The sequence below is a fragment of the Phocoena phocoena genome, chromosome 16 (assembly GCF_963924675.1).
Source record: "Phocoena phocoena chromosome 16, mPhoPho1.1, whole genome shotgun sequence".
NCBI classification, from domain to species: Eukaryota; Metazoa; Chordata; class Mammalia; order Artiodactyla; family Phocoenidae; genus Phocoena; species Phocoena phocoena.
Window position 1 is genome coordinate 27359721 of NC_089234.1, and position 27226 is coordinate 27386946.

Here is a 27226-nt window from a genome sequence, read left to right on the forward strand (position 1 = left end):
ACCCTGGCCGCAGTCCCTGCCCCGGATGTGAAGGGGCAGAAAGCTCAAGGTACCTCTGTCTGCATCAAGAAAGTGGATCAGAAAGAGTCTTCCTCCTTCTAGTGTCCTGGAACCAGCTTCCCTGCCTTGCGTCCTTTCCAGAACTGGGTGGCCAGAGAGACACTTTCTGACATAGGAGGATGCATATGAAGGCAGCGCTCAAACACACACACACACACACACACACACACACACACACACACACACTCCCAACTCACCCAGTCACCATACAGAGCATGCGTGCTGCACACCCAGGTGCCAGCCCGCGCTCCTGCCCACCGCAGGCTCACGCCCCGCTCTGCCCAGGTGGCATTCCCTCGCTGAGGCCTCAAGGGTGACCGCGGAGGGGTGGCAATTCCATGAGCCCTGGTAGCTGGTTTGGCCTGGAGAAGACGTGGTTCTGGGCTCCCCTGCGCTGAACCGGTGGCGGGAGCCGGGCGAGCTGAGACCAAAGGCCTAAGTTCGCGGTGCGGGGTGGGGCACCAGAACTCGAACTGGAGCGAGTAGAACCCAGAGGCCGCAGCCCAGATTCCAAACGGCCGACCGGGGCACCCAAGGGAGGTGGCTGGAGGGAGTGATTGGCGGCCCCCCCAGCCAATGGGAGCCCGGGGCTGCGCTGGGCGGCCCTATTCCTTCAGCCTCGGCGAGGCTTGGGCGGGGATCCCCCTGCTGCTGCTGCTGCTGCTGTCGCCCGCGCCCGCGGGCGGGCGAGGCTGGCGGCTGCAGCACGCGCGAGCAGGTGAGGGGGGCCGGGAGGACCGAGCCGGGAGTAGGGTGCTGCGTTCTGGGTCCAGGAGCTGCTCTGAGGGATTTGGCCCAGGTTTTGCGCGGGATGTTGGGGGGCTCTCGCCAGCAGGTCCTTCCCCCAAGGCTGGGAGAGGTTCACGCCCCTCTTTGGACAGGAGGGAAGGGGGGACAGAGGGGACCGCAGCCTGGGGCCTGGGGATCTCTGGGGCCCTTGGCTGCAGCTGTCCCAGGTTCTGAAGCCCCTCGAGGCGCAAGTCCCTGGGGCTGGCCCCCTACCCACATACACAGGAGGGGTGGTTCAGCGAACTGTACTGGCCCAAATTTCTCTCACACTGCTTGCAACCCTAGGGCCGGCAATAATCCCATCTCCACTATCTCAACCTCTACTGAGGACTGGGGACCTACCGGAGTAGATGACAGCTGAGAGCAGGAACTAGGGGTGAAAAAGAGGTTCTCACCCACCTTGTTGTATAAATGGCTCCAGAAGTCCACAATGGTGGCTGAACTGGGCAGTTCTCTGGCCAGGGGGTGGGAGAGGTGAGAGGCCTAAGGAGTGGGAGGCAGGATGCCCCAAGCAGGGGGTGGGGTGGAAGTTCTGGCGGGCAGCGGAGGCAGCATTCACACCCCTTCCCCAATCTCTGCTCTCCCTGTGCAGGCCTGGAGCACACACTCCTGAGAGGCAGCAGAGATCAGGGACTCCAGGTCCCTGAGATCCCAGTCAGCACAGAAGGCTCATGGAGCCTGGGGCACGTGGGGCCCTCCTCTCAAGGGCTAGCAGGTTCCCTCTGGACCTGTAGGGCACCACCCCCGTCTAGCCACCATGGCGCATGGCTTCCCAGTGGGCTTCGACCCAGTGGGCCTCAGAGACCTAAGCTCTGGCTCTCTGAGCTCCCTCTCCTCCCGAGGCCACCTGGGCAGCGAGTCAGGCTCTGCAACCCGATACCTGCTGAGAAAGCAACGGCGGCTGCTGAATGGGCCCCTCCGCGGAATCCGAGCCTCATCGCCCATGGGCCGTGTCATCCTCATCAACTCCCCCATCGAAGGTGGGAGCAGGGCCCAGCCACTGGGCCGGGAACTGCAGGTGGGGGGTAGGGGAGAGCAGGCACTAGGTAGGAGAGGGCAGAGCCAGTGTGGGTGGGGGAACTCAAGAAATGGGAATCATAGGGATGCAGGGAGAGAGAGCCTCTGGTAACCCATAGACTCTTCCTCATCCACCCTTTTCTCACCTTTAAGCCGGTCCTTTAGTGTTCCAGGATTGTGGAGAGGTCAGAGGTGGGAGGTCTGGCATGAAGGTAGAGAAGGGGGGTGTGGTATGCCAGCCCCCAAGGAAGCAAGGCAGAGCATTAAATTGGCCCCTCACTCCTATGGACTCTTCCTTTCTCCAGACCCATTCATGTATGACTTTGGGGGGTGGGCAGGATGGAGAGGGACATTCTTCATCAACCAGTTCAGTGTGAGCCCAGCTCTGTGCTGGGCTGTGAGGAGTGAATGTCCAGCTGGACACAGAATTAAAGGCTTCAGGTGCAGAGGACGGAGACAGAGGTAAAGTGGAAGATGTTGCAAAGAGTGGGGAGAAAAGGAGGGTTGAGGATAGGGAGGGAGCCCCAGGTCTGGGCCCTGAGGGAGGGGGACACCTAATCTTATGTAGTTGCTTAACGTTTCATTGCACACCTATTGTATACCAGCTCTTGTTAGGTCCTGTGGGAACCTACAGAGAAATAAGGCTCAATCTTCACCTTCCAGAAATTTCCAGTGTAGCAGGGCTTAGAGACAGAGCAATGACAGCAGCTGGTGGTGGGGTGGAGATATCACAGACAAGGTTGAAACGGAAAGCATGGAGTATGATGGGTGGGCACTTAGGAGACAGCCTGGCTGCAGTGACAGATGTGAGGCGACAAAGAGCCGGTGACCAAGGCAGGACCTTGAATACCAGCAGGGGAGTGGGGCCCCCTGGGCCTGGGCTTTCCATGGGTGGGACCAGATAAGTATCTCCAGCTCCGCTCTTCTCTCTCAGCCAGCAGGGCTCCCCTGGCTGGATCCCAGACTGGACTTTTCAGCCTGCTCCTTCCCGCTGACTCAGCTGGGTCCCTCTGTCCCCTATCCCGGGCACCAGGGCAGGGGAGGAGCGTGTTGCTCAGGGAGCAGGCTTTCCTGCACCAGTGGCCCGTCACGCTCACCCCCATCATCCACCAAGCCCGGCCTCAACTTCAGGTGAGCAGCAGGGCAGCATGTCATTCTGGACATGGAGCAGAAGTCGCCAGATAAGCTAGGAAACGCAGAGGGGGAGAGAGGAGGTACTGTAGCACGGCCCTTGCAAGTCCCATCGAATTGGAAGAACTACGTTATACCTCCCCCTCACATGCCCACATACCCCATGCCCAACTGTGATGCGAGGCCTATGCACACTGTCCCTCTTCCAGAAGTTCCATGAGTGCTCTCTCCCTCTGCCTCACCCCAGTGCCCTAGTGCAGCCAGGAGGGCTGCATCCCCTAGCAATGGAAGGACTGGGGCCTTGCTCCAGCCAGCTGGCTTGTCTGGGTTGGGAGCCTGTGAGCTCAGAATCATCCCCTCTGCCTGGGCACAAACATCTCCCAACTCACCACAGCCTGGAGCCCCTCCCCCACGTTATTATCAATATTTAGAACTTTCCAGAGGCCTAAAGTTAACTGATAAGGGAGACACAGTGGGAAGGGGAACACTACCACCCATATCACCCAGGAGTTCCCACCAACTCCTCAAACTCAGTGGGTTCCAGAGAAATGGTATTATCTTTAATCCCAACCAGCCCTTTCTCCTCACTCTCCTAATTCATTCATTTATTCATTATTCCACTTATTATTTCACTGATTAAAAGAAGACTTAGCAAATATCAAGCACAGTGCACAAAACTGGGGATACATTGGTGGAAAGAATTACTAAGTCCCTACCATGGCTGAGCTTAGAGTCCAGTGAAAAGAGAGCAAGGATAAATAATATACAAATAAGCAAATGATGAGAAAGGATGGTAAGAATCTTGAAGGTACTAATTTGGATGATATGATAGAGCAGTGGTTCTCAAACTTTAGAATACATCCGAATTGCCTGGGGGCCTTGTTAGATAGGTTACTGGGCCCTACACCCAGAGAATCTGATTCAGTGGGTCTGTGGTAAAACCCCCAAGTTCACATTTTTAATAACTTTCCAGGTGCTGCTATGCTGCTGGTCTGGAGAGCTCGCTTTGAGAACCATTCGAACAGAGACTACCTGGGAGGAGGGGGAAGGGACTTTCTTAGGTAGCGTTGTCCAGGAAGGCTTCTCTGAGAAAGTGGTGTTTGAGCCAGGGGGAAGTGGAAATAGGAGGTGGCTTTATGAAGGTCTGGGCAAGGGCATCGCAGGCAGAGGGAACACTGAAAGGACTGGCCGGTGAGAGGAACAGGAAGGCAGTCACTGTGGCCAAAGGTCATGAGGCTGGGGAGGGTGGCCAGAGGTGAGTGTAGAGAGGTGGGCAGAGGAAAGCCCAGGGAGGGCGTTATTGGGCATGGAAGGAATGTGGAGCTCCTTCTAGAAGCAGGGGTAGGCACTGAGGTTTTTAATCAGGGGAAAGGCATGATCTAGTATGAAAGTTGACTCTGGCCACTGTGTAGAGAGAATGGACTAAAGGAGGCAGGAGGGGAGGAGATAGTGAGGGGCTGCTGAGTGCCTGGAGGGATGCCTGGTGGCCCCAGGCTAGGGCAGTAGAGGTAGAGGATCTTCCCTCCTCAGAGGCCCCAAGCTCCTAGGCTCAAAACCCCAGATTTGACATCCCCCTGGCCCACGGCCCTAGGGAGGCCCCCGAGGAGAGACTGAGGAGAAAGAGGGTTGGAGGGCGGGAGAGCAAAAGCCTCCTTGTCTGGGCTGAGAAAATCCTGGGACCTGTGCAGATAGAATCAGCTAGGAAGCCCCAGCATCTCCCACACCTCTGTCCTGCACTGTCCCCACCTATAGGCTGCCCTTGGGGATTACTTCCTGAGTTTCCCTGCTCATGTACTGTAACCTGATTTCTCTTAGATCGAATAGAAGTGTGTGTGTGTGTGTGTGTGTGTGTGTGTGTGTGTGTGTGTGATATTTCTCCTCTCAAACACCTCTGAGTAAGCCTTCCGCAAGAAGAACTCTGACCTTCCCAACTGGGACCCAACTTACCCCTTTTCTCTAACCAAAAGGCCACCTCTGAGCCTTTGCTCACTCCATCCCCTCATCAGTGCCTTTCCCTTCCCCTCCACCCATCCAAATCCCATCCTCCAAGAAACCTTCCCTGACAGCTCCAGTCCCTAAGGACCCCCTCCTCTGACTTTCCCCATCACTGATGGAGAGGACCACTTCTGTGCTCTGGGCACATACTGAGGCATGGTGGTTTGAGTTTCTTTCCTCATGTAGTCAGTTAGCTCCTAGAGCCCTCACCTCCAGGATCACAGAGTCTATGAGATACAAGGGGCCTCAGGGATCCTTCCACAACATCCCAGACAGGGACTTACTAGGTATCAGCTTGTATGCCTCCAGTGATGGGAAACTCACTACCTTTCCTTGGAAAATTCATTCCATTGTCTGCCAACTGAAGGTTTTAGAAAGTTTTCCCTGATTAAATCTTCCTCCATATAACTCCACTGCGTGGGCTTCGTTCTGCCTTATGGATTACACAGACAAAAACATCTAATGCCTTTTATAGAAGAGCTCTTCAACTATTTGAATATAGACTTACCATACTCATCTCTACTGCAAGCTGGAGAGCCCAGACTTCCTCAACTGTGCCTCGTAGAATGGAATCTTGAACATCTTTCCCATCCATCTGACTCTCAGAGTGGCAGGATTTTTCAGAATTTGGCCTATCCCAGGCCTGTGGTCATGGGTAGCTTAGTAAGGATTAGATACACACACACACACACACACACACACACACAGACCCTGCATTATGAGGAAAGGAGGACCGTGTCTTCTAGCATAGAGTCCTGTCCTGCCTGCTCCCACACCCTCCCTGGCCCATGGTCTCAAAATCACCCAGAGAGGACTCAGAAATTAGCTACCTACCCCCTCATTTAGGGCCCTGGGTGCCGGTGCCCAGCAACCCAGCCTTCGCAGGCCCCAAGCTGGGGAGGCCAGGGTCCCTCTCTGCCCAGAATGGGCAGGGGAGTCATGCCTGTGTCCCTACGCCAACAGCCAACAGCGATGAAAGTGACATCATCCATGCAGTTCGAGTGGAGAAGAGTCCAGCTGGGAGGCTGGGGTTCAGTGTGCGGGGCGGCTCTGAGCACGGCCTGGGCATCTTCGTCAGCAAAGTGGAGAAGGGGAGCAGTGCAGGTGAGTGGCGCCCAGGTCCTGGCTTCGGACGTGACCCCCACTTTGGTGGGGTGCGGAGATGCTGTTGTCAAGAATAAGAGGAGAGGGCCCTCCGCTTTGGAGGGCCTGATCCAATGGGGAGATGGAAGGGGCTAATGAACAGGTAGGTCCCTGTCTGATGGCAGATACACAGACCCTACCTGGGGATCCCAATCTCATCAAAGAGGTTTTACCCCAGGGAGCCTAGTCTGATGGGAGAGGCTCAGCCTCAACCTGGGGGACTTCTCCCAAGTGGCCCACGCCAGCCATGCCTCCCCTGGTGCAGAGCGGGCTGGTCTGTGCGTGGGTGATAAGATCACCGAGGTGAATGGGCTGAGCCTGGAGAGCACCACGATGGGCAGTGCTGTGAAGGTGCTGACGGGCAGCAGCTGCCTGCACATGATGGTGAGGCGCATGGGCCGCGTACCAGGCATCAAGTTCTCCAAGGAGAAGACCACGTGGTGAGCAGGCCTGGTCCCACCCCACCCACCCCAGCACCACCACCCAAAGCCATGGAGGGAGAGGCCAATGGCACAGGGCTCAGCCGGGGGCCTGGCTAGTATGGCTTCTGTTCTTCCCATCCCCTGGCACTGGAAACACAGGGATCCGACAGCCCAACCTTGAAATGAGAAAAGGCCATTTCTCTCCCCAAGCCCTCCACACAACACTCTGCTGTCTCAGACCCCGGTGGCCCTGCCCCTCCATGCTGCGGCTGTGAGCCAGGGGCCAGTACAGGGCCTCTCCCTCGGGGCCCGGGGAGGATTTGAAATGGGGCCTGGCAGTTAGAGCTGCTCAATAAAGAGAGATTTGCATGGTTTCCCTGGCTTGATGAAATCTATGTCCCAGTGAAGATCTCAGGTCTGGGAGTCCCCCAGAGGCAGCCCTGCCTTTCCTATGCAATTGTTTTGGCTGCTGGGAGGTGAGGGGGTGGCCGGTGGTGGCTGAGGGCCCAGGCTGAGGGCCCCGTGCTGTTGTCCAGGGTGGATGTGGTCAATCGGCGGCTGGTGGTGGAAAAGTACAGCTCAACGCCCTCTGACAGTGGCTCAGAGGACGGCGCACGGCGCATCGTCCATCTCTACACAACCTCTGATGACTTCTGCCTGGGCTTCAACATCCGCGGGGGCAAGGAGTTTGGCCTGGGCATCTATGTGTCCAAGTGAGGGCTGGGGCAGGGGTTGGGCTGGAACCTGGGGATGGGTCAGCAAGTGAGTCCTGGCCAATGACCTAGGTCAGGGATGGGATCTGGAGAGGGGGTCGGAGGAGGAGAGTCAAGGGGTTTGACTGGTGTATCCCTGTATGCAAGAGTCTGGAATAGGGTGAGGGAGAGCAGCCAGGTCGCCTATCAGAATGCCTCCTTTCTGACCCCAGAGTGGACCACGGTGGACTGGCCGAGGAGAACGGCATCAAGGTGGGGGACCAGGTCCTGGCGGCCAATGGTGTCAGGTTCGACGACATCAGCCACAGCCAAGCCGTGGAGGTGCTGAAGGGCCAAACACACATCATGTTGACCATCAAGGTGGGCAGGACTGTGGGAGACAGGGAGAGGCCAGACTATAGGAAGGACTTCCCAGACCACTCTAGCACTTAATGTTGCCCATCGCTGTGCAACTTATGACTTTCCACAGCCTCGTGAGAGGTAGGGCAGGCATTGTCCTCATACCTATTTCACAGAAGAAGAAACTGAGGCTCAGAGAGGTGACATAACTCAGGAATCAGAGTCAATTACTCAGTTGATCAGTAGGAAGGCCTGGTTTCTGTCCAGCTCCCCACCAGATGCGTAGGCCAGTGTCCCTTTGTATGAGTGGTGGAGGTCTAGGGGCCTCCACCCAGAAAGGAGTCCTGCCAAGAAAGGGGGGTGGTAGCTGTGGCTTTGGGCAGGACCTGGGTAGTGGGCATCCTCAGGGCACAGGGCAGGGAGGTCTGGGCTGGAGCCAGAGATTGTGTTTCAGGGGATATGCCTGGATTCATTATTCATGTGGGTCTCACACTTGCCTAAGGATCAAGTCCTTCTCACCCTGGCTCCCGGAAGAGGTGATGTCTCACTCTCCCCTAGCGCCCAACCCTGGCCCCTGCCCCCGTCGTCTCCCTTGTCAGACTTCTTCCTTCTCACCATTCAGTGCCTCCCCTGCCATCCCCCCACCACCGCCTCTATTTCCCACCTCTCCCACATCCCGTTTCTCCCTTTCCTTCCTCTCAGATTATCCCAAACACTCCTCCTCTCTCCCACTCTGCCCCCATTCATTCATTCAATATTTTTGAGTACCTATTACACGGCAGCCACTATGCCAGGTACTGGGTCACAGCAGTGAACAAGATAGGCTAGGTCTCTGCTACTGGAGGGAAACAGACAAACTAGGTGCATGCGGACTGTGACAGCTGCTGTAGGGAAATTAACAGAGAGGTGGGATGGGGTAATTTGGGAAGGCTCTTTTAGCCAGGGGGGTCAGGACCTTTCAGCTCTGAGGAGGTGACACCTGAAGAGCTGGCCATAAGACGAGCTAAAGGAAGAGAATCCAGGCAGAAGGGACAGCAAGTGCAAAGGCCCTAAAGTATAGAGGAACTTGGCACGTTCAGAAACAAAGTGGCTGGTGTGGCTAGAACATGATGAGCTCGGAGGAGAATAATCAGGTTGAAAAGTTGACTCTTGTCCCATTGCTCCTCCATTCTTACCCTCCCTCCTCACCCACTCCCCTGTGCCCTCCTGTGCCCACCATGCCCTCCCCAGGAGACTGGCCGGTATCCTGCCTACAAGGAGATGGTTTCTGAATACTGTTGGCTGGATCGATGTAAGTAGCCAAGCCTCCAAGGTTGGAAGGAAGGGGCTGAGGCCCTAAATTGGGGCTGAAATTTCTGTAGAATAAGTGGGCAGGGGCACCAAGATCTCCTCAGGACTTTCACACGCCCAGAGCCATTTATGGGCTCTCCTCCGAGAAGCTGCGGTTCCTTTACAGGCTCTCCTGGGGTCTGGAGTTGCAGGGGGTGGTTGAAGAAGAAGTGACTTGCTTAAGATCTCTCAACCAGTCAGTGGCAGGATGGCTGAGCAGCTGGTTCCCTAGACCCCATGCTTCAAACCTTGCTGCCGCCAAGCCCACGGGTGGCCTGCGGCCCCGGCAGGGCCCCAAAGCCACCTGGCCGGATCACTGAGACGCCCCTGCCCTTCCCACTGCCCGCAGTGAGCAACGGGGTGCTGCAGCAGCTGTCCCCCGCCTCGGAGAGCAGCTCCAGCGCCTCCTCGTTCGCCTCCAGTGCCCCCTACAGCTCGGCCGATGGCTGGAGCTCCCTGCCCTCGGACCACCTGGATGTCTGCCTGGGGCCTGAGGAGTCGGGCAGCTGGGGACCAGGCCGGGGGCGGGCAGACACGGCCATGCAGACGGAGCCAGACACGGGGGGCCACGTGGAGACCTGGTGTAGTGTGCGGCCCACAGTCATCCTCAGGGACACGGCCATCCGCTCCGACGGCCCCCCGCCTGCCCCCCGCCTTGACTCTGCACTCTCTGAGTCCCCCAAAACTGCTCTGCTCCTGGCCCTCAGCCAACCCCGGCCCCCCATCACCCGCTCCCAGAGCCACCTAACCTTGTGGGGTATGTGGGGGATGGGTGGCTGCTGCTCTCTGCAAAGCCCCTGCTCCAAAACCTGTCCCGCACCCTGCCCTGGGCCCCAAAGCTTCCTTTGCACCAGGCTTTGCCCCAGCGCCAGCTGCAGAACACACTCAGACCCTGCTCTGGGCTCCATTTCAAACTAGTCCTGGGCCCCAAACCTACCCTCAGCCCCAGCCCCAGCTTGTCAGCCCTGGGCCCCAAACCAGCCCTAACCCAGCCCCTCCATCCCGGAGTTCCCAGCCCTGCCTACAGACAGACAGACAGACACACACACACTCCTCACATAGCTGTAGCTGTGGGGGGGGGGGGAGGGGTAGAAAGCTGAAAGAGGAACCCCAGCCCTGTGCTCATCCCCACCTCCCCACATGGCTGCAGATCCCGTCTGCCCCCTACTCTCCCTTTTCTCTGCCCCTCCCCACACCCCTGCCCCTCGTCCTTCCCTTCTGCCCACCCCTCCAGCCCCCCGGGTGCTCCCTCGTGTCTGCAGAGGAGAAGAAACAGCGGAGGAAGGAGAAGTCGGGGTCCCCTGGGGAGAAGGGGGCCCTGCAGCGCTCCAAGACCCTGATGAACCTCTTCTTCAAGGGAGGGCGGCAGGGGCGGCTGGCAGGGGACGGGCGCAGAGAGGTCTGGACGCTGGACAGTGGGAGCACAGCCAGGTCCCGCCCCCACCCGGACCTGGAGAAAGGTAAGTACTGGGCAGGTCAGCCAAGCAGGACAGAGGAAAAGTCCACTCCGGCCTCCAGCAGGTCTGAGCTTAAATCCCACACTGTTTCGTCCTAGCTGTGAGCCACCACTTCACCTTGCGAGCGTCATGAGTAAAATGAGAGTAATAATACCTATTTCTTTGGGAATAATGAGGAATAAGTGAATTAGTGTATGTTAATCACTTAGCACATGGTCTGACACACAGAAGGTGCTCAGAAAATATAATGGTCCTTGTTATACTGCCTTATCTTCCCATTTTACAGAAGGGAAAACTGAGGAGAGTCACAGCATAGACGAGAAAGCCTTGGGTCAGATCCCCGTGCTCTTGGCATTGAGGGGAGGCAGGGCACTCCTTTCCTAGAGCATTTGGCTTCACCTCCCCTGGCCAGAGCTCCACAGGCTTTACCCACTTCTAGAACCATCTTGAGCAAGGCCATTTGTAGATCAAGGGCCAGGCAGGAAGGCCTAGACAGGCTTCACTCATGTCAGGGGCTTCCTAAGGACACTTACAGAGGGTGTCTCATCTCTCTGGTGAGATTCAGAGACTGGACCAAAAATGGATGAGTTGAGACTATAGGGGTTGCCTGTAACAGAAACTCAACTCAAGCTAGCTTTAAAAAGCGCTTCTTGGCTCAGCTACTGGTGTAAGCTGGGTCTAAACGTTTAAACAATCTTCCCAGACATCTGCCCCCTTCATCTTCTGGTTCCTCTTTCCCCTGGGTTGGCTTCATTATCTTGCTGGCTTTGCCACTTGGAGGTAAGAAGGCCACTGTCGCTTAGCAACTCAGGGGAAAGAGCTTCTCCTTAAATAGTTCCAGCTTAAGGCTCTCATTGCCCGAGCTGGGATCACGTGCCCAACACATCACTTGTCATCTGGGAGAGAGAGAGGTGCTTTCATTGGGCAGCCTGGGTCATGTGTCCACCCTGGAGTACAGGGACTGAGAATGGGGTGGGGGTGGGGTGGTCCCCAAATAAAATCAGGGTGCTGTTTCCAGAAGGGAGAGTGGATGTTGGGTAGGCAAAAACAACCAGGGGATGAGGGGCTGGGCCTTGCCCCTCCCTGGGGTCTCAAGGTGACAGTCTCATGGGAGAGACAACCACTTCAAATCAGGGCAGGCCAGCCCCCTCCCTAAAGCCATCTCTTTTTCCAAAGCCCCCAGGGCCCTGCTCTCTCCTGGTTCTCCTCCTACTTCTCTGGCCACTCCTCTCCTTCAAAGGCTCCTCTTTTTCTCTCTGTCCCTTGAAGGTAGGTGATTTGCCCTTGGGGTTCTTCCCTCCATTCATTTGCTTCCAAATGAACCTCCATGAGCAGGGAGCAGACTGGACCCTCTCTTGATCCAAAGCCTCACTGACTCCCCATTGCCTGTGAATGAATCCCTGGCCTGAACATGGCCTTCAAGACCCTCCTCAATAGCCTGGCCTCTTGCTTCCCGGTCCTGCCACCTTCCAGCCTTGAACGCTCCATTCCACCCAGTGATCCAGCCAGTCCTGAGCCCCCAAACCCCATTTTCAGATTGGGGACCAGGGCTGCAACTGAGCCTCTTTCTTCTTCATAGCAGGGGGAGCGGGATCCGTGCCGAAGTTTGTCACCTGGAGGCTGAGACGTGGTAATGCGTGCATCCCTCTACCGAGCCTGGTTTATGGTAGAGCTGCAGATGGGGTGCATACTGGGGGTAGTAGCTTAGGGGCTTTGGGCTAAACTCAGCTGGGGTCAAGCATGGGGGATCAGACAGATAGGAAGGTACACATTGGGGGGCAGCTAAAAGAATTGGACTATACTTTCTAAGAAAGATAGGGTTGCAGACAGATATTGGGGTGCATTTTTGAGGAATGGGAGCTTGAGTTGGGTCTCCCCAAAGACAGATATTTTGGAGATATGAGGGAGGTAACCTTGCTAGAACTCCAGTAGGGACGTTCAGGGGGCCCAGGGGGCACTGGGCTAGGACTCCACTAAGGAACAGCCTGGGATAGGGGTCTGTGTTTGGGGCTGAAGGGCCTGGATTGGAGCTCCAATGATGAGCAGATTGTATGGGAGACCATGGTGGGGAGCACCTGGGCTAGACTGGGATTCCGTTGGGGGTACATGGGCCCCTTAGCCAGTCTGTTCTGGGGTCTGACCCCACTGAGGGGAGCCCCCCTGCCTCCTCTTATGGATGGCTCCTGGCTCCTTCATCATACCCTTTTGCTCCTGCCCTGCAGACCGGGAGAGGGGCCGGACTCTGCTCTCTGCCAGGTCCAGGAGCCCCTCCAGCCAGCTGCCCAACGTGGATGAGAGGGTGCAGGCCTGGGAGAGCCGAAGGCCCCTGATTCAGGACCTGGCCCGGAGGCTGCTGACTGATGACGAGGTGCTTGCTGTCACCCGCCACTGTTCCCGGGTGAGCCTCCAGCCCGTCCCCAGCCCTAGTACATGGTCACTCAGTCTCCTAACCCTTCATTCAGGCCACTATCTATTGACCAGTATCTGGGCTTGACACTGCGAGGCCAGTGGTAAGTAAAAGCAGAAGTTACCCCTGTAACTCGTGAGTGCACACAGACACACAGACACATGGACCCACAGACACACACACACACACGCTGAGCTCACAGCCAGGAAGGGAAGATAGACAGTAACTAAAACCTAAGCACCCATACTGACAAACCATGTGAAGTACTGTGAAGAAAAAGAACATGAGAAAATAACCTAAGAGGCACAAACTAGATGGTGTGGTCTGGGAGGGCCTCCCTGAGGAGGTGATATTTAAGCTGAGGGGAGAAGGAGCCAGACCAGACAGGTGATGAGTTCAGGACTTGGGTCCCTGCAGCCACCTGCTCTGTTCTCTGTTCTCTTCTAAACCCAGGCTTCCCCACCCCTCATGCCTCCTTCCACTCCTGGGTCAGCCAACAGGTCTGGCCTCTTGCCAAGCACCTTCCCCTGTTACCCAAGTCAGTAATCTTTTGTCCTCCCAACATACCCCAAGCCTCCCCCAACACCTGCACTGTTGCTCTCTGTTTCGTTCAACTTCAGACAGAAGCAGAGGGCCCCACGGTGGGGTAGAGGGTAGATCTGAGGGAGTCTTTGTAGCCTGGGTGTTGGGGAGGCTGCAGGAGGCACAGGCCACGCCCTCCAGGGGATTGGAAGGCCCTCTCCTATCCCTCTGTCTCAAGAACCTGCAGGTTTCCTGTGATGGGTTCCTTGTGCTCGATCTGCATCAGTGTACACGTGATCCTGTATACCAGGGCAAGCTGAGGAGTTTCAGGAAATTGTTTGTGGTTCCCCCGACTCCCTCACCTTGGTCACGGTGGGGCTGTGTTATGTCTGTGTGACATGTGCCTTTGTTAATCTCTGGGGTACCTGAGTTTGTGTTGACCTAACTGTACGGTTGTATCTGTGTGTATGTCACCTGGAGACTGAGGCACACTAATTCATGCATCCTTCTGCCAATGCTTGGTTTACAGTAGAGCTACATATGGGGGTGCATCTGGGGGGCAGCTAAAGGCCTCTGGGCTAAACTGAGTTGAGTGTCACGCTCAGCTCTGAGCGCCAAGTAGGGCTGTGCGTACCAAGCCTTTGTGAGCCTGCAACTCTAGGCCCTGGCCACTAGGTGGAGCTCTGCATCAGTTTCTTTGGTAGGCTCCTGTTCCTCCACCCCTCTGCTCCTCCCACCCTGCCCAGGCCAGGAGGGCCTCTCTCTGTGTCCCAGAGCACCTAGGGAGCAATGCCTACCACCCAACCTGACCCAAGCCCCACCCACACCAAGAGATCAGACCCTCGGGGTGGAGTCCTGGCTGGAATGATTAGTAAAGCTCCGCTAGTGACTTGGATGTGTGGTTCCCGAACCCCAAGCCTCCCTTCTCTCTCCCCCTCTGAGCCATCTCCCCACAGCCGCCAGACCAGGTATTATAAACCACCTCTCTGATCACTTTACACTCCCCAAGCCCCCTTGCAGCCTCATATCTTTGGCAGAATAGAGTACAAGTTCCTTATCCTCACATTCAAGGCCCTCCCTGATTTGATTCCCCAATTCACTAACCTCTGCTTTCCCATGGTCACCACATCACATCCTCTTCCCTCGGTATAACATATAACACTGGTTTATACAGCCTACGAATTGCACAACTCTAGGGGAACTACTCACACTGTAGTCACAAACTGTACAGCCTATATGGAGGCCCTCCATGTACCCCATGTTCCAGTTCAACCTCTATCTACCCATTATTCCACACTACCCTTTCCTGCCAGCTATCATGCTGTTTCCCTGCATTTATCCTTAAGAGTCAGTGAAAGGCCATCTCCTCCATGCAGCCTCCTTTGATCTTCCCACCCTCCTCTGAGACTCCCTCTGCCCCGTCGCCAGTGGTCTGTAGCTTACTGGAGCATGTAGCTCTCTGTCGTGTCCCCACTGCCCAGTACAGGACCTGGCACTTAGTGGAAGCTGAACACAGGTTTGTGGACTTGAAGTGTGTGCACATATGTGACTGGTTCTGTGAAATTACGTGTATCTCTCTCCAGACAAAAGGGGGTGTATTGTCCATATTTGTAAGTGTGGGTCCCTGTAATTTTGTGTGTGGTTTAGGGCCACAAACACAGCTGAATTTCCAGATATTTATGAATGTCTCACTCTGGCCACCAGGGTGTGCTGTTTCCCTGTGTCTGTGCACGCCCGGGTTGCTCTGTGTGTGTCCCGGAACCAGTATGTGTGTCCCTCATGGCACTAGGGGGCAGTGTGCTGTCCAAGTCGGGTGGCTCCCAGTATACAGTTTGCCAGTTTGTCTGCGTCGGTGGGGTGTGGCTGGTGGCATCTGGGCAGTGCCAGGCAGAAAGGCCTCCACCACCCTGGGTACTGACTGGAGAGGCTTTCTGTAGGGCCACCCCTTCCCCAGAGTCCCCATTCCAGCCTTGAACAAAGCCTAATTTGTAGGTCTGTGCAGACACAAGCTGGGACAGCCAGGCGCACAGCCTAGACTTTGGCTCAAATTCCTTCCTTCAGCCCGGGAGGTGGGGTGGGGAGGAGAGTCCACGCCCTGCACATCCTTTTCCGGTACCACAGCAGGCCGGAGCCAGAGCTCTCAGGTTCCAGTCCCTCTTCACACTTCCTCATCTGTGTGGCCTGGGGCAAAGTCCTTCTCTCTGAGCCTCAGTTCCCTCATCTGTGAAACGGGAATAATTGATGTCTCTCTCAGAGTGGTTGCTAAATGAGGGACCATGTGTACGAGGCCTAGAAAAAGATTCAAAGCTGTTATTGTTATTGCTGTTACAGCTCTGTCATTATTATTGCAGGCTTCCACCCAGTCACCAAGATAAGACAGCCCGGGGGTGGGGAGAACCTTTCCAAAACGTGGGGCCCCTCCATGCCCAGGCATGCCCCCTCACCGGGGTCTGGAAGTCCCTGCTGCTATCTGACCTGTGATGCCTCTCTCTGCAGTACGTGCATGAGGGCGGCGTGGAAGACCTGGTGAGGCCCCTGCTGGCCATTCTGGACAGGCCTGCGAAGCTGCTGTTGCTGAGGGACATCAGGTGGTGAGGGCTTGGGGGCAGGAAGGGGATCCCCAATACCTCCCCTAACCTCTCCAGGGCTGAAGTCCCTCCAGGCACCTCCAGAACTGAGCCCTGACCACTCCTCGTCTCTTGCCCTCCCCCAGGGGTGTGGTGGCCCCCACAGACCTGGGTCGCTTCGACAGCATGGTGATGCCTGTGGAGCTGGAGGCTTTTGAGGCCCTCAAGAGCCAGGCAGGTCAGCAGCCAGGGGGCAGGACTGTGGCTCCCGAGCCACAGGTGGGGCTGGAGGCGTGGCCTCCCAGTGGAGAGGGGCAGAGATTGCCTGGGCCCTTTCAGCTGGGCCCATCAGGGAGCCTTGTTCCTGACCTGCTCTCCTCTCCAACCAGTTTGGCCTCCTGCCTTGCGACCAGCCCGGCAGGACACACCGCCCAAGCGTCACCTCATCACTCCTGTGCCTGGTCAGTCAGAGTCCCAGAGCCCGGGGAGGGGGCACACCCGAGCGGGGCTGGGGGAGGGAGAGTGAACCTTCCATCCTTGTCCCCGTGTGGGCTGTCGCGGCTTAAGAGGTATGTGTGTTTCCCTGAAAGAAATCCCTCGTCTGCCAGAACCCATTTTCATCATGTCCACTCACCATCTGTACTATTATTTACTTAATAATTTTAAAAAAATTTTTTAATTAATTAATTTTATTTTTGGCTGTATTGGGTCTTCGTTCCTGCACGCGGGCCTTCTTTAGTTGCGGCGAGCGGGGGCTGCTCTTCATTGTGGTGCGCGAGCTTCTCATCGTTGTGGCTTCTCTTGTTATGGAGCATGGGCTCTAGGAGCGCGGGCTTCAGTAGTTGGTAGCTCACGGGCTCAGTAGTTGTGGCTCACGGGCTTAGCTGCTCCAAGGCATGTGGGATCTTCCCGGACCAGGGCTCGAACCTGTGTCACCTGCATTGGCAGGCGGATTCTTAACCACTGTGCCACCAGGGAAGCCCCTTAATAATTGGGTTTTAAATCCACTCACTTTTTAAATCATCTCATTCTATGCAATAACCTCTGAGAAATTACCAGCTTGGTGTGGGAGTCATATTTTTACTTGCTATTGTAATAGTTACTTAAATAAAACTGTAACTATGACAATAGAAAGTTTTAAAATACTATTGCAATAGAACCCGGGCACGCTGCCACAGGGCCTGAGCAAACCCAGGCCTGGGTCTCCCTACACCAACAAAGGCAAGGACTGGGGTCTGGTAAGGTGGTCTGGGCTGTTGAGAAGGCGGCCTGACCTTGGCCCTCTTCCCCAGACAGTCGTGGAGGCTTCTACCTACTTCCTGTGAACGGCTTCTCAGAGGAGGAAGATGATGGGGAGCTGAGGGAGCGTCTGGGGGGCCTCCAGGTCTCCCTGGGTGCCTCTGCCTCCCGCCACCCTCATAAAGGGATCCCCCCTCTCCAGGATGTGCCAGTAGATGCCTTCATCTCACGCAGAAGCGCCTGCACACCCCCTCCCCAGCCACCCCCTGTGGCTCCCCGGCCCCCGAGGCCTAACTGGCTGCTGACAGAACCCTTGACCCTAGAGGGCCCTCGGCAGAGCCGGAGCCAGGGCCCAAGCCAGAGCCGCAGCCGCAGCCGGGGCAGAGGCAAGTCCCCCGGACGCAGGCGTTCCCCATCCCCGGCACCTATCCCCACTCCCAGCACAGCCAGCGGGCGCTACCACAAGCCTCGGAAGGCCAGGCCTCCTCTGCCACGACCTACGGATGGGCAGGTGGCCAAGGCAGGGGGCAGTCAAGGGCCCTCTGAGAACGGAACTGGTGGGACAGCCGAGGAGGCAGCCACGAAGGTCCCCAGTGGGGAGCTGAGGACCGTCACACTATCCAAGATGAAGCAGTCCTTGGGTGAGTCCAGGCGGGACTGCACCTGCTGGGGGGTGGGGGCTCTTGGGTGTGGGTGAGGTTGGTGGGCTTGGTTTTGGGGTATAACTAGGGGACCTGGGACTAGGGAAAAAATCGGGATATTAGGATATAGTTGGGAGGGTCCATATTTGGGAGGTTTGGGGTCTAGAGTGAGTTGAGGATTGAGTAGTAATAGAATCTGGGGGTTTGGGAGAAGTTGGGGGCTCTCTATTTAGGGATGGGTCCTGGGTTCTCCTGGGAGCTCTGGGCTTTAGGGGTGTGGCTGCACGGTAACCCAGTGTTTCTCCCTCTCACTAGGCATCAGCATTTCTGGGGGCATTGAGTCCAAGGTGCAGCCCATGGTGAAGATAGAAAAGATCTTCCCTGGGGGCGCCGCCTTCCTCAGTGGGGCCCTTCAGGTGGGTGAAGGGCACCCAGGCCCACTCCCTAGGCCCAGAGCTGAATTCTGGCAGGGGGCGGGGCTGGTACATGCTCATCTTCCAGCCAGACATGTTTAGACCAGGTCATGGGAGGAGGCTTGGGAGCAGCGGGGTTAGGCCTGAAGGATGCGCAGACCTAGGGAAAAATCTGTCCCCTCATGCCAGCCTGCGCCTGAGGGTGGCCCATCCTGTTACACCGCTAGCCCCAAGGGACAAAAGGCAATTGTCTGCACCCCACCCTGCCCCCAACCGGCTCTGGACACAAAAGTCCCATTGTCCATCGCCTCCGCCCAGAGCCCAGATGGGGAGGAGTGTCCTAGCTGGTGGAGGTGAGAGGTTGGGTGGTGGTGTGGGGTTGACCTGAGGAGGGAGGTCTGTGATTCTCCCACCCCCATCCCAGGCTGGCTTTGAGCTTGTGGCCGTGGATGGAGAGAGCCTGGAGCAGGTGACCCACCAGCGGGCAGTAGACACCATCCGCCGGGCTTATCGAAACAAGGCTCGGGAGCCCATGGAGCTTGTGGTCAGGGTCCCCAGGCCCGACCCACTGCCCTTACCCTCTGACTCATCAGCCCTCACTGAACAGCAGCTTCCTGGTGACCATTCCCCTGCCCGCTGACCCCTTGATGGTACTCTGGCTACCTCCCACTGGCTCCCAGAACCTCCCATTAACGCCCTTCCCACCCATACCCAGACCCCTCCCACTGATGCCAGGCTTCTCCAGCTGACCCCCAGCCCAGTGCCCTCTCCAGTCTTCCAGCCTCCTGATACTAATCCCAGACTCTCCCCGGCTACCCCGTAACTCTTCCCACTGACCCCAGAGAATCCTCCTGCCATCCCCTGGACCTCACCTACTAACCTCTTCAGGCCTCAAGAACCTGCCACTCCTGCTTGCCTTGCCTACTCCCAAAGCTCCACACTGGTGGCTCAGCTCCTCTCCCCCCCCATTCTCCCTCCCCAGTTGTCACTAAGGCTCTGCCCATTCCAGATAAACCTGGTGTCAAGGACAAGGTGCTACTGGGCAGCTCTGTCACCAGCTCACTATCCCCAACCCCCCAAGACAGGAAGGGGGTTGGGAAACCCAAGGTCTGGGGCTTAGGCTTGGTGATTCCCCCAGTGAGGGACAGGCACTCTCAGATAGGGCCCTCAAGGGGGTCGCTGTATCTAGCCCCCAGCCCCAAGCAGTGTTCTGTGCAAGGGACAGGATGGGAGTCTTTTCTCGTTTCTCAAACCCCAAGAGCCCATTTCATGTTGTGGTCCACTAGGAACTCAGATTTTCTGCTGGATTTGTCCCTCCCCCATCACCCTTTCTCCCTGGAAGACCTCCATGAGGGGTTAGGGGAATAGCCAGCAAATAAAGAGGGCGTGGGGGTCAAACAATTTCCCGTAATCTTTATCCAGCACACTCATCATTTTCTAAAAACAAAAAAATTTTTTTAATTTTTTTCTTTGGGTTTGTACAAGAAATTTACAATGTGAAAAATATACAAGTGAAAACAAGGCCATAAACCTGGGTGTGGGGGAGGGGCCACTTGGTCACAAATACAAATAAACAAGACATTTCTGAGTTCTTCCTTTGGTCTGACTATAGCCCCCTTACCCCAGGAGAGAGGCTGCAGAGCTGGAACCTGGGGATCAGACCCCGCTCCCAGCCCTGTCCCCCAACACGGGCAGGGTGGGGGCAGGCACATCTGGAGCAGCTGGCGCTGTTTGGCTCACTCTGGCTGTGTGATGGGGAGAATGTGGAGATGAGGGAGCCCCTTCCTCTTCCCAGCCCCCTGGCTGGGTGGGCTGGAATGCTGGGGGTGAACGGGGCTGGCAGAGTGGCAATGGCAGTAGTTGGTGAGTGAAATAGGCTGAGTGAGTAGGAGCCTCGGGGTGACAGTGAACACAGGGACCTTCAAGGAGTCTGATCTTGCTCATCCAAATCACAGGGCAGCCCTGAGTCCTTGACAGAGGCCCAGAGGCCTGGATCACAGGGGACAAGTGGCCCTGGGGCCCTCCGACTTCGGGGCCCTCAGTGGATCTGAGGCTACCATCTACATTCAGTAGACCTCCCCGCAGAGCTGGATGCCGAGGCCCTAGATTTCGGTGGCAGTGATCTCCTCCAGGCAGATGCAGGGAGCTGGCTCCGCCAGGCCCAGGTCCGCAAGTTCCCGGGCCTCCAGCTCCAGGCTGAGCTGCTGCAGCTCCTGCTCCAGCTGCCGGTTGCGTCGGTACATCTGGATGTAGTTGTGCTGCAGCTGCTTCTGGTAGCGGATCACCTGCTCCTTCTCCGCCTGCCAGGCCAGCCGCTCCTCCTCGAAGCTGTCCCGCTGCTCCTCGCCTCGCCGCCGCTCCCGCTGCAGCTCCGCCCGGAGCCGCTCCACCTGGGCCCGCAGGCTGCCCCCAACCCCGGCTGCTGCCCGCTGTGCCTTGGCCTCATCACTCTCTGACAGGAGGAATGGGTCAGCAGTGGCAGGAGGCCCAGGGGGTTCCCGGAGGCCAGCCGCCTCGGTGTCCAACTGCCCAGCTTTCTCCCGCAGCCGCTCAGCCTCCTGGCGGTGCCGCTGCAGCTCCTGGGAACAGGCCTCCAGCTCCAGCTCCCGTGTTCGGGCTGCCTCCTGGAGGCCCCGCGCCCGGCCCTCACTGACCCGCAGTGCCGCCCGGGCCTCCCGCAGCGCCACTCGCAGGGCCACCAGCTCGCTGCCCTTCTGCACCAGCTCTGCCTGAGATTCCTTCAGTTGCTGCTTCAGGAGGGAGATCTCGCCTGACTTCTGGCACACCTGGGGGTGGGAGATAGTCAGAAAGGATGGTGAGAAGTGTTCTCCCAGGGTGTCAGGCCCTGACATCATGCTGGGCATTTGGGGAGAGGTGGTTTGATCATTATACCCATTTTACCGATGGGGATAATGAGACGGCTATTAATTGGCTACGGTGGAATACAGACCCAGATGTTTTGCTTTCAAAGCTGGGGTCTTTAAACCATCACAAAGCAGTAGCGCCCTGGGGACTGGGTGGTGGCGGGTTTGGTAGGAGTGGAAGCAACTGAGGGCAGTGCCCACATTTCCAGTTGAGAGGCACTACAGTATCCTGGTGAAAAGCAGAGACACTGGAGCCAGACTGCCTGGGTTCAGATCTCAGCTCAGCCACTGACTAGGTGTGATCTCTGGCTCCAGCCTTTCTGGGTCTCACTTTCCTCACCTATAAAATGAGGGCGTTAACAGCACCCACTTCACAGGGTGGCTATGAGGATTAGAGGACACACTCCACACTGCACGCTTAGAATAGCGCCTGTTGAGCAGCAAGCACTACACTCTCATTCTCATTATGCCGGGAAGGCAGTGGATAGGAACGTTACTGGCTACGTGTGCACTTAGACCAGACCAATGAGACCACATGTGGAGGCCCAAGAAGACCCGCACCCAGAAAGGGAGGTCAAAGGGGGAGCCTCATCTCACAAAGGTGAGGAAGGGGAGGCCCTCTGGGGGTGGCAGGTGAGGGGGTGTGGCTGGGCCCCTCCTTTCAAGGCTTACCCACTCCCCACCCCCACCCCCCTGCCAAAGGCCCTGCTCCCTGCCCATCCTGGTCTGGCCCACCTCCCACTTGGTCTCCTCCAGCCGTGGCCCGAGCTCCCGCTGCTCCCGCTCGAAGGTGGCGCAGCGCCGCTCCAGCTGCTCACGTTCCTGCAGCAGCTGTGCAAAGTCATCCTGCAGCTGCCGCTTCTCCTGCTGCAGCTGGAACACCTGAAGCTGCAGCAGCTGTTGGGCCCGCTGCGCCCGCTGCGCCTGGGCCGCGCCGTCCTCTCGCAGGGCCTCGCGCTGCCAGTGCCGCTGCCGTTCCTCGTACACCTATGGGCGAGAGGGTAGGCGTGGGTCCTGGTGGCTCCCCCAAACCTCAAGCCCTGGCCACCCCCAGCTCCCCAATCACCGACTGCCCTGGCTCCCGTCCTGGGCTCAGGGAAGGTAGATTCCATTCAATAATTACAATACCAACAGTAGCAGCTACTTTTATGAAAAGCGACACAACAATAACAGCAAGCGCTTCCCAGGTGCCAGGCATTTGTCTAAGCACTTTACACCCTTCACCCTACTTAATCTTCAAGATAACCCTGAGGCCAGGAACATCCCCACTTATAGATGAGGAAACTGAGGCTCAGTACAACTAAGTAACTTGTGCAAGTCTGAAGGACAGTAAATGGTGGTGCTGTGTCAACCACTCTACAGTGTAAGCCAGACAGCTGGGGTGGGGATGGGGTCACAGTGCAATAGCCCGACACCTGCCCCTCAGCACAGACAGAAATGCTTCTTGTATTCCCAGCACCTGTGGATGTCCTGCCATGCCACCCCCGTCACTGCCACTGACCACACCCGGCACATGGTCACCTCGCTCTCGTCCAGACTGTCCCGCAGCTGCTGCAGCTCTGCCTCCCGGTCTCGGAGCTTTCCTTCCAGGACACAATGCAGCAGGGCCTCGTCCGAAGGGGGTGGAGGGGGTGGAGGCGGTGGCGGGGAGCGTTCCCCACAAGAGCTGCTGTCAGGGGAGGCCCGGGGACCGCTGCCCAAGAGCCCCCCGGCCATGCGGCCCCCCAGGGAGCCTGTGCTCTTGCTGGAGGAAGATCGGCCGCTGTCTGAGTGGGAGGGCCCAGTGGGGGCCCCTCGGGCTGGCCCAGGCAGTGCCCCCCGCCCAGGGCCGTGGGAAGGCAGGTGCCCGCCTGGGGAGCTGGTGGCTGGCTCTGCACCCCCAGTGCTGTAAGTGGGCAAGCTGGACAGTGAGTTTCGGCCGGAGTCGGATAGAGTTCCCGATGGACAGCTGCTGGCCCAGCCACTCAGTGTCAGGGGTTTGTCGGCAGCCGAGGAGGAGGAGGAGGAGGAGGAGGACGAGGCAGGGCCCCCAAACAGCTGCGTTAGGCTGCCTTGGCTTCCTGACAGTCCGGCAGCCCGAGGACCCAGGAAGCTAGGTAGGGATGGTGCCCCTCGAGGTTTGGGCAGCACTGGCTTGAAGGCTGTTGGGCGGATCACAATTTTCTCCATGTTCTGAAATGAGGTGCCACTTGACAATGGGGATGAGGCCGCCCAATCTTTCAAAGCCCTTATCATACTCCCTGCCCTCCCATCCGGGGTCCCCAATCCCCATATACTAATAACAATTGCTCCCACTGGCTGAGGGCCTCCTGAGTGTCAGCTTTATGTCAAACAATTTAACACGTTCCTCCCAGATCATTACCACAGCCATACGGGCAAAATATTATCACTCTCTCACCCGCAGATGAGGAAATGGAGGCTCAGCAGTTACGGGCCTTGCTCAAATTCAAACACGTTGTCTTAAGTGTAAAACAGTATTTCTAAGCAGCTAACACGTACCGAGTACATGTTACGTGCCAGGCACTAGGCTAAACGCTTTACACACATCATCAGATGTAGTTCTCCCAACAATCCTCTAAGAGTTGACCTATTACCTCCATTTTACAGATATAGGAACTGAGACTCAGAAAGGTTAAATGACTTCTCTGAGGTCATACAACCAGAATGAGGCAGAGTTGGGATGAGAAGCCAGGTCTGGTGAATCTGGAGCCCACACTCCTCCCTCTAAATAGGTCTCCTAATTTTGGCTTCTCCAGGGGACCCCTGATTCCACCCAGGCCCCAAAGAAAGGGCTGGTCCTCACCTTCTCCAGCTTTCCGGAGACAGGGATGAGCTTTGGTGGGGGACCGCGGAGATGGGCATTGCGTGCCCGCTGCTCTCGGGCATCTTCGATGTCACTGCTTGGGCTGGGGGGTGACTCTGTCCGGAAGTCTTCATTGACGTAGGTAAAGCTGGAGCCAGGGACAGCCTTCCTGGGGGGCACAGCTGGGCACAGCGGCTCCTGTGCCTCATAGCCACCCTGCAGCAGCCCATCCTGCTGGCGGAAGAAGGTGGGCCCCGGGGGGCCGTGATGGCGGGGAGGAGCCGGCCCCCCAGGGCAGGGCCGGCCTGAGATGAGGCTGCTCACGCTGCCCATGGCTGGAGCTTGTGGGGCAGTGGCGGCCTCAGGAGCGGGCTCCAGTGGCACTGGCAGCGTCTGCACAATGGCCATGGCAGCAGAGGCTCAGGCCTGGCCAAGGGCCTCCAGGGAAACCTGTGAGCAGGGCAGTGGTGTCAGTCTCTCCATCTTGAGCTCCCTCCCTATATAAGGTATCGAGTTCCTCCTGGTCCTTTGTCCCAGGTCAAACAGCCCCCCGACATCAGTAACAAACAATGATACCCTCCCCGCAAGGCATCCCCTCCGAGTCTTGGCAAGAACCTCACTTATCCCTGGGCCCCAGGCCACTGCCCAATTCTGGTCTAAACATGGCTGAGGACTGAATCTACCAAGCAGGGATGATGACGGAATGGGGCCCCACAGAGGCCAGGACTCAAGTTAGGGAGGGAGCCCTCTCTACCAGCTCCCAGCACCAGTCCTTGGTCCCCTGGGACAGGTGGCCTCATTAGAGGCAGTCTGGGCAACCTCAGGGGTGCAGTCAGCAACTCAGATGGTAATTAGGAAACAAAGAGCTAAGGCCAGGCAGTGCCCAGCCTCCCCCAGCTGGGCCTCAGTTTCTCCCAGACAGACAGGCGGCAAGGGTGGAGCTGGTCAAACAAGAACTCAGAGCTCTTAGGGAGCCCACAGGTACCCTCTGGGGTCTCCTGCCTCCAAGAGGTGGATGCAGGCTCATGCCTGTTTCCATGACAACTAGCCTCACCACACCCAATCAGTCAGGCCTAGAGAAGCCTACACAGACCCACTGCCAACCCCTATGAAACCTTCTAGCTTTGGACATTCCCCAGAGTAACCCCAAGGGGATGAGGATAGAAGCTCTACCATCACCTCTGGCAGCTGCTCCAAGATCTCATTTCCCTGGAGCCCAGGGAAGAGGGCTCCACCTCCCCAGGCCCTGCTCCTTCCTGGAAGGGGACAGCGAGTCTCCACCCGGAACTCCCTCCCCAGTCCTGAGGCTGAAGACCAGGCATCTGCTGAAGTCATCACGCAGAACGGGAGCCAAGAAGTGGACAGAGAATTGCGTAGGAGTGTATGCGTCTTACTTATTTGTGTGTGTGTGAAACTGTGTGTGCAAGAGCATGAATCCGAGCACTGTGTGAAACTGTGTGTGTGTACCAGAGCATGAATCCGAGCACTGTGTTTGAAAATATCATGAATGAATGTGTGAGTATATATGTTTGGATAGATGCATTTAGTACCTTCAGATATACATGCATATGTATGTGAACTCATATGTGCATATCTTACAAAAGTGTGTGTGTAAATAGGGTGTCTCAGAAAGTATGTGAAAGTTACAAATGCATACATAAGTGAATTTGTGGTGTATGACTGTGACTATGTGAGAGAATATGTTTGGTTAGATGTCCATTCATATATACATGAGTTTATGTATCTTACACAAGTGTGTGAGTAGGAAATGAGGGTGCACAAGTGTGTATAGAGCACCGTGTGTGCATGGGAGCATGTGAGAGAGAGGGTGAGAGCCTGGGTGGCACGCAGGGCCAACTGGGTGAGTGGGAGCCTGGTTTTTGTCACTCACTGGATTGTGGGGAGAGGAGAGAGACACGTTGAGTCTTTGCTTGATCTGCTCTCCTTCATTCTTGCGTGTGTTCCGTTAAGTCCGCCCCCACCCCCCCTCCCCGCTCAAGTCAGAAGATCTGGAGAACCAGGGAGGTGTCCAGACTGAGGAAGGAGGAGCTGGGAGCTGGGGGTCGGGGTGACTGGTGTCCACGGAGCAGGGGCAGGGGCTGAGTCCACCCCACAAGCGCCAGCCCTGAGCAAAGCCAATGGAACACCCCCTCCTCTGCCCTCTCCCAGACCACTCCAGGGCCTGGAGAAAACAGTGGGGAAGGGGCTTCTTAGGGGGCCATGGGGGCTGGCATCTCTGTCTCCATTTCCCCACTTCTGTGAGCACAGAGAAAGTGGAAACTGAGGGGAGGAGACAGAGAGATTCAGACAGGGACCCAGAAGACAAGAGACAAAGACTGAGAGAGGCCCCAGGGTCAGGCAGACCCAGTGAGCCGGGGTCCCTGCGCGCCACGGAGCCAGGAGCCCCTAAACCCAGAAGAGACACTGAGCAGGGCCCTGAGAGCCAGACACCCAGGGAGCCAGCGCCAGGCGTCTGGAGAGCCAGGCCCAGCCAGCCCGGCTCCTGCTCTTGAAGCCCGAGAGAGAAGGAGGGGCAAGTGGAGGCTCCATTTTGAGAAGTGCGTTTGTGGCTGTAGGAAGGGAACCCCTAGCTCTCCCCAACATCCTTGAGAAACCGCTCCGGCACAGCACACACTCCCCCCACCCAGTGGGGACTACTGAGGGCTGGGTCCAGCCGGGGTCCGAGGGAGGTCTGGCCGAGGTCCGAGCTCCCACAGACCTGTTTTGGGGGCAGAAGAGTTCGGGAAAGTCTCCCTCTCAGCAAACTCCAAGGACCATCCAGCGGGATCAAGTCTGGGATCACGAGTTGCCATTCTGAGACCGGAAGCCGGGAGCCCCCAATCCACCCTCCGGAATCCATCCCCCCCCTCCGACCCCCGCCGTTTCCATAAAGTGGGGGCAGCTGTAGAATGCCGCCTCCCCACGGGACCTCGGCCGTGCATAAGTTGGGGTCACCCCCAGGTCGCCTCCCAGCCCCGGCCCCCCCTCACCTCCACCGCGCTGCTCCATGCTCAGCCCCGGGCCGCCCCCAGCGCTCCACAGGCGCGCCGACCGGCTCGAGCCCGCGCGCCGCTACTCGGAGCGGCCCGGTCCGGCCCGGCCCCGCCTCCGGGGAGCCCCCGGCCCGGCCCGGCCCAGGCCCCGCCCGTCCCAAGTGGGCGGTGCAGCGCGGGGGAGGGTCCGAGGGGCGACCCCGCCCCCGGGGCGCGTTTAAGCGTAGGCACCCCGTGTCACGCGTGTCCGGCGAGGCGCACGCACGCAGGGGCTACGCAGCGGGACTCAGGTTCCCTCCCTCCGAGGCGCCGCGGCTGTGTGTCTGGTGGCTCGGTCGGCTCAGGACTAGGCGGCAGCGGGTCACCCTGTACCCCTACCCGA

At 57.5% G+C, this 27226-nt stretch overlaps 2 protein-coding genes across 3 annotated transcripts; one reads left to right on the top strand and one right to left on the bottom strand.

Annotated features, from left to right (window-relative positions):
- The first annotated feature begins 1606 nt into the window (after window positions 1-1606).
- Window positions 1607-19007, top strand: PDZD7 (PDZ domain containing 7). Its single transcript, XM_065893893.1, is given in 16 exon segments — window positions 1607-1829; window positions 5956-6096; window positions 6401-6575; window positions 7094-7270; window positions 7483-7630; window positions 8840-8900; window positions 9288-9695; window positions 10201-10398; window positions 11975-12025; window positions 12618-12793; window positions 15821-15912; window positions 16038-16129; window positions 16281-16352; window positions 17184-17771; window positions 18087-18187; window positions 18609-19007. Coding segments are annotated over 16 exon segments (3102 nt in total).
- Window positions 19008-20286: 1279 nt separating this feature from the next.
- On the bottom strand, window positions 20287-24259 carry LZTS2 (leucine zipper tumor suppressor 2). 2 transcript variants are annotated; one of them, XM_065894504.1, is made up of 4 exons: window positions 23852-24259; window positions 22555-23220; window positions 21784-22035; window positions 20287-20970 (listed from the first exon to the last, which is right to left on the bottom strand). In XM_065894504.1, the coding sequence occupies exons 1-4, from the start codon at window positions 24257-24259 to the stop codon at window positions 20287-20289; spliced, it is 2010 nt and encodes a 669-aa protein (XP_065750576.1). The 2 variants fall into 2 exon arrangements, with proteins under 2 accessions (XP_065750576.1, XP_065750577.1); XM_065894505.1 differs by lacking the exon at window positions 22555-23220.
- Window positions 24260-27226: the final 2967 nt, after the last annotated feature.

Excerpts from the sequence above, each read along its gene's own strand:
- LZTS2 (XM_065894504.1), bottom strand. The coding sequence starts at position 24,259 with ATGGCCATTGTGCAGACGCTGCCAGTGCCACTGGAGCCCGCTCCTGAG. Across the intron at positions 22,036-22,554 it reads GCGAGGTGACCATGTGCCGG|GTGTACGAGGAACGGCAGCG; the intron begins GTGTGGTCAGTG and ends TCTCGCCCATAG. Across the intron at positions 20,971-21,783 it reads TGGAGGAGACCAAGTGGGAG|GTGTGCCAGAAGTCAGGCGA; the intron begins GTGGGCCAGACC and ends TCCCACCCCCAG.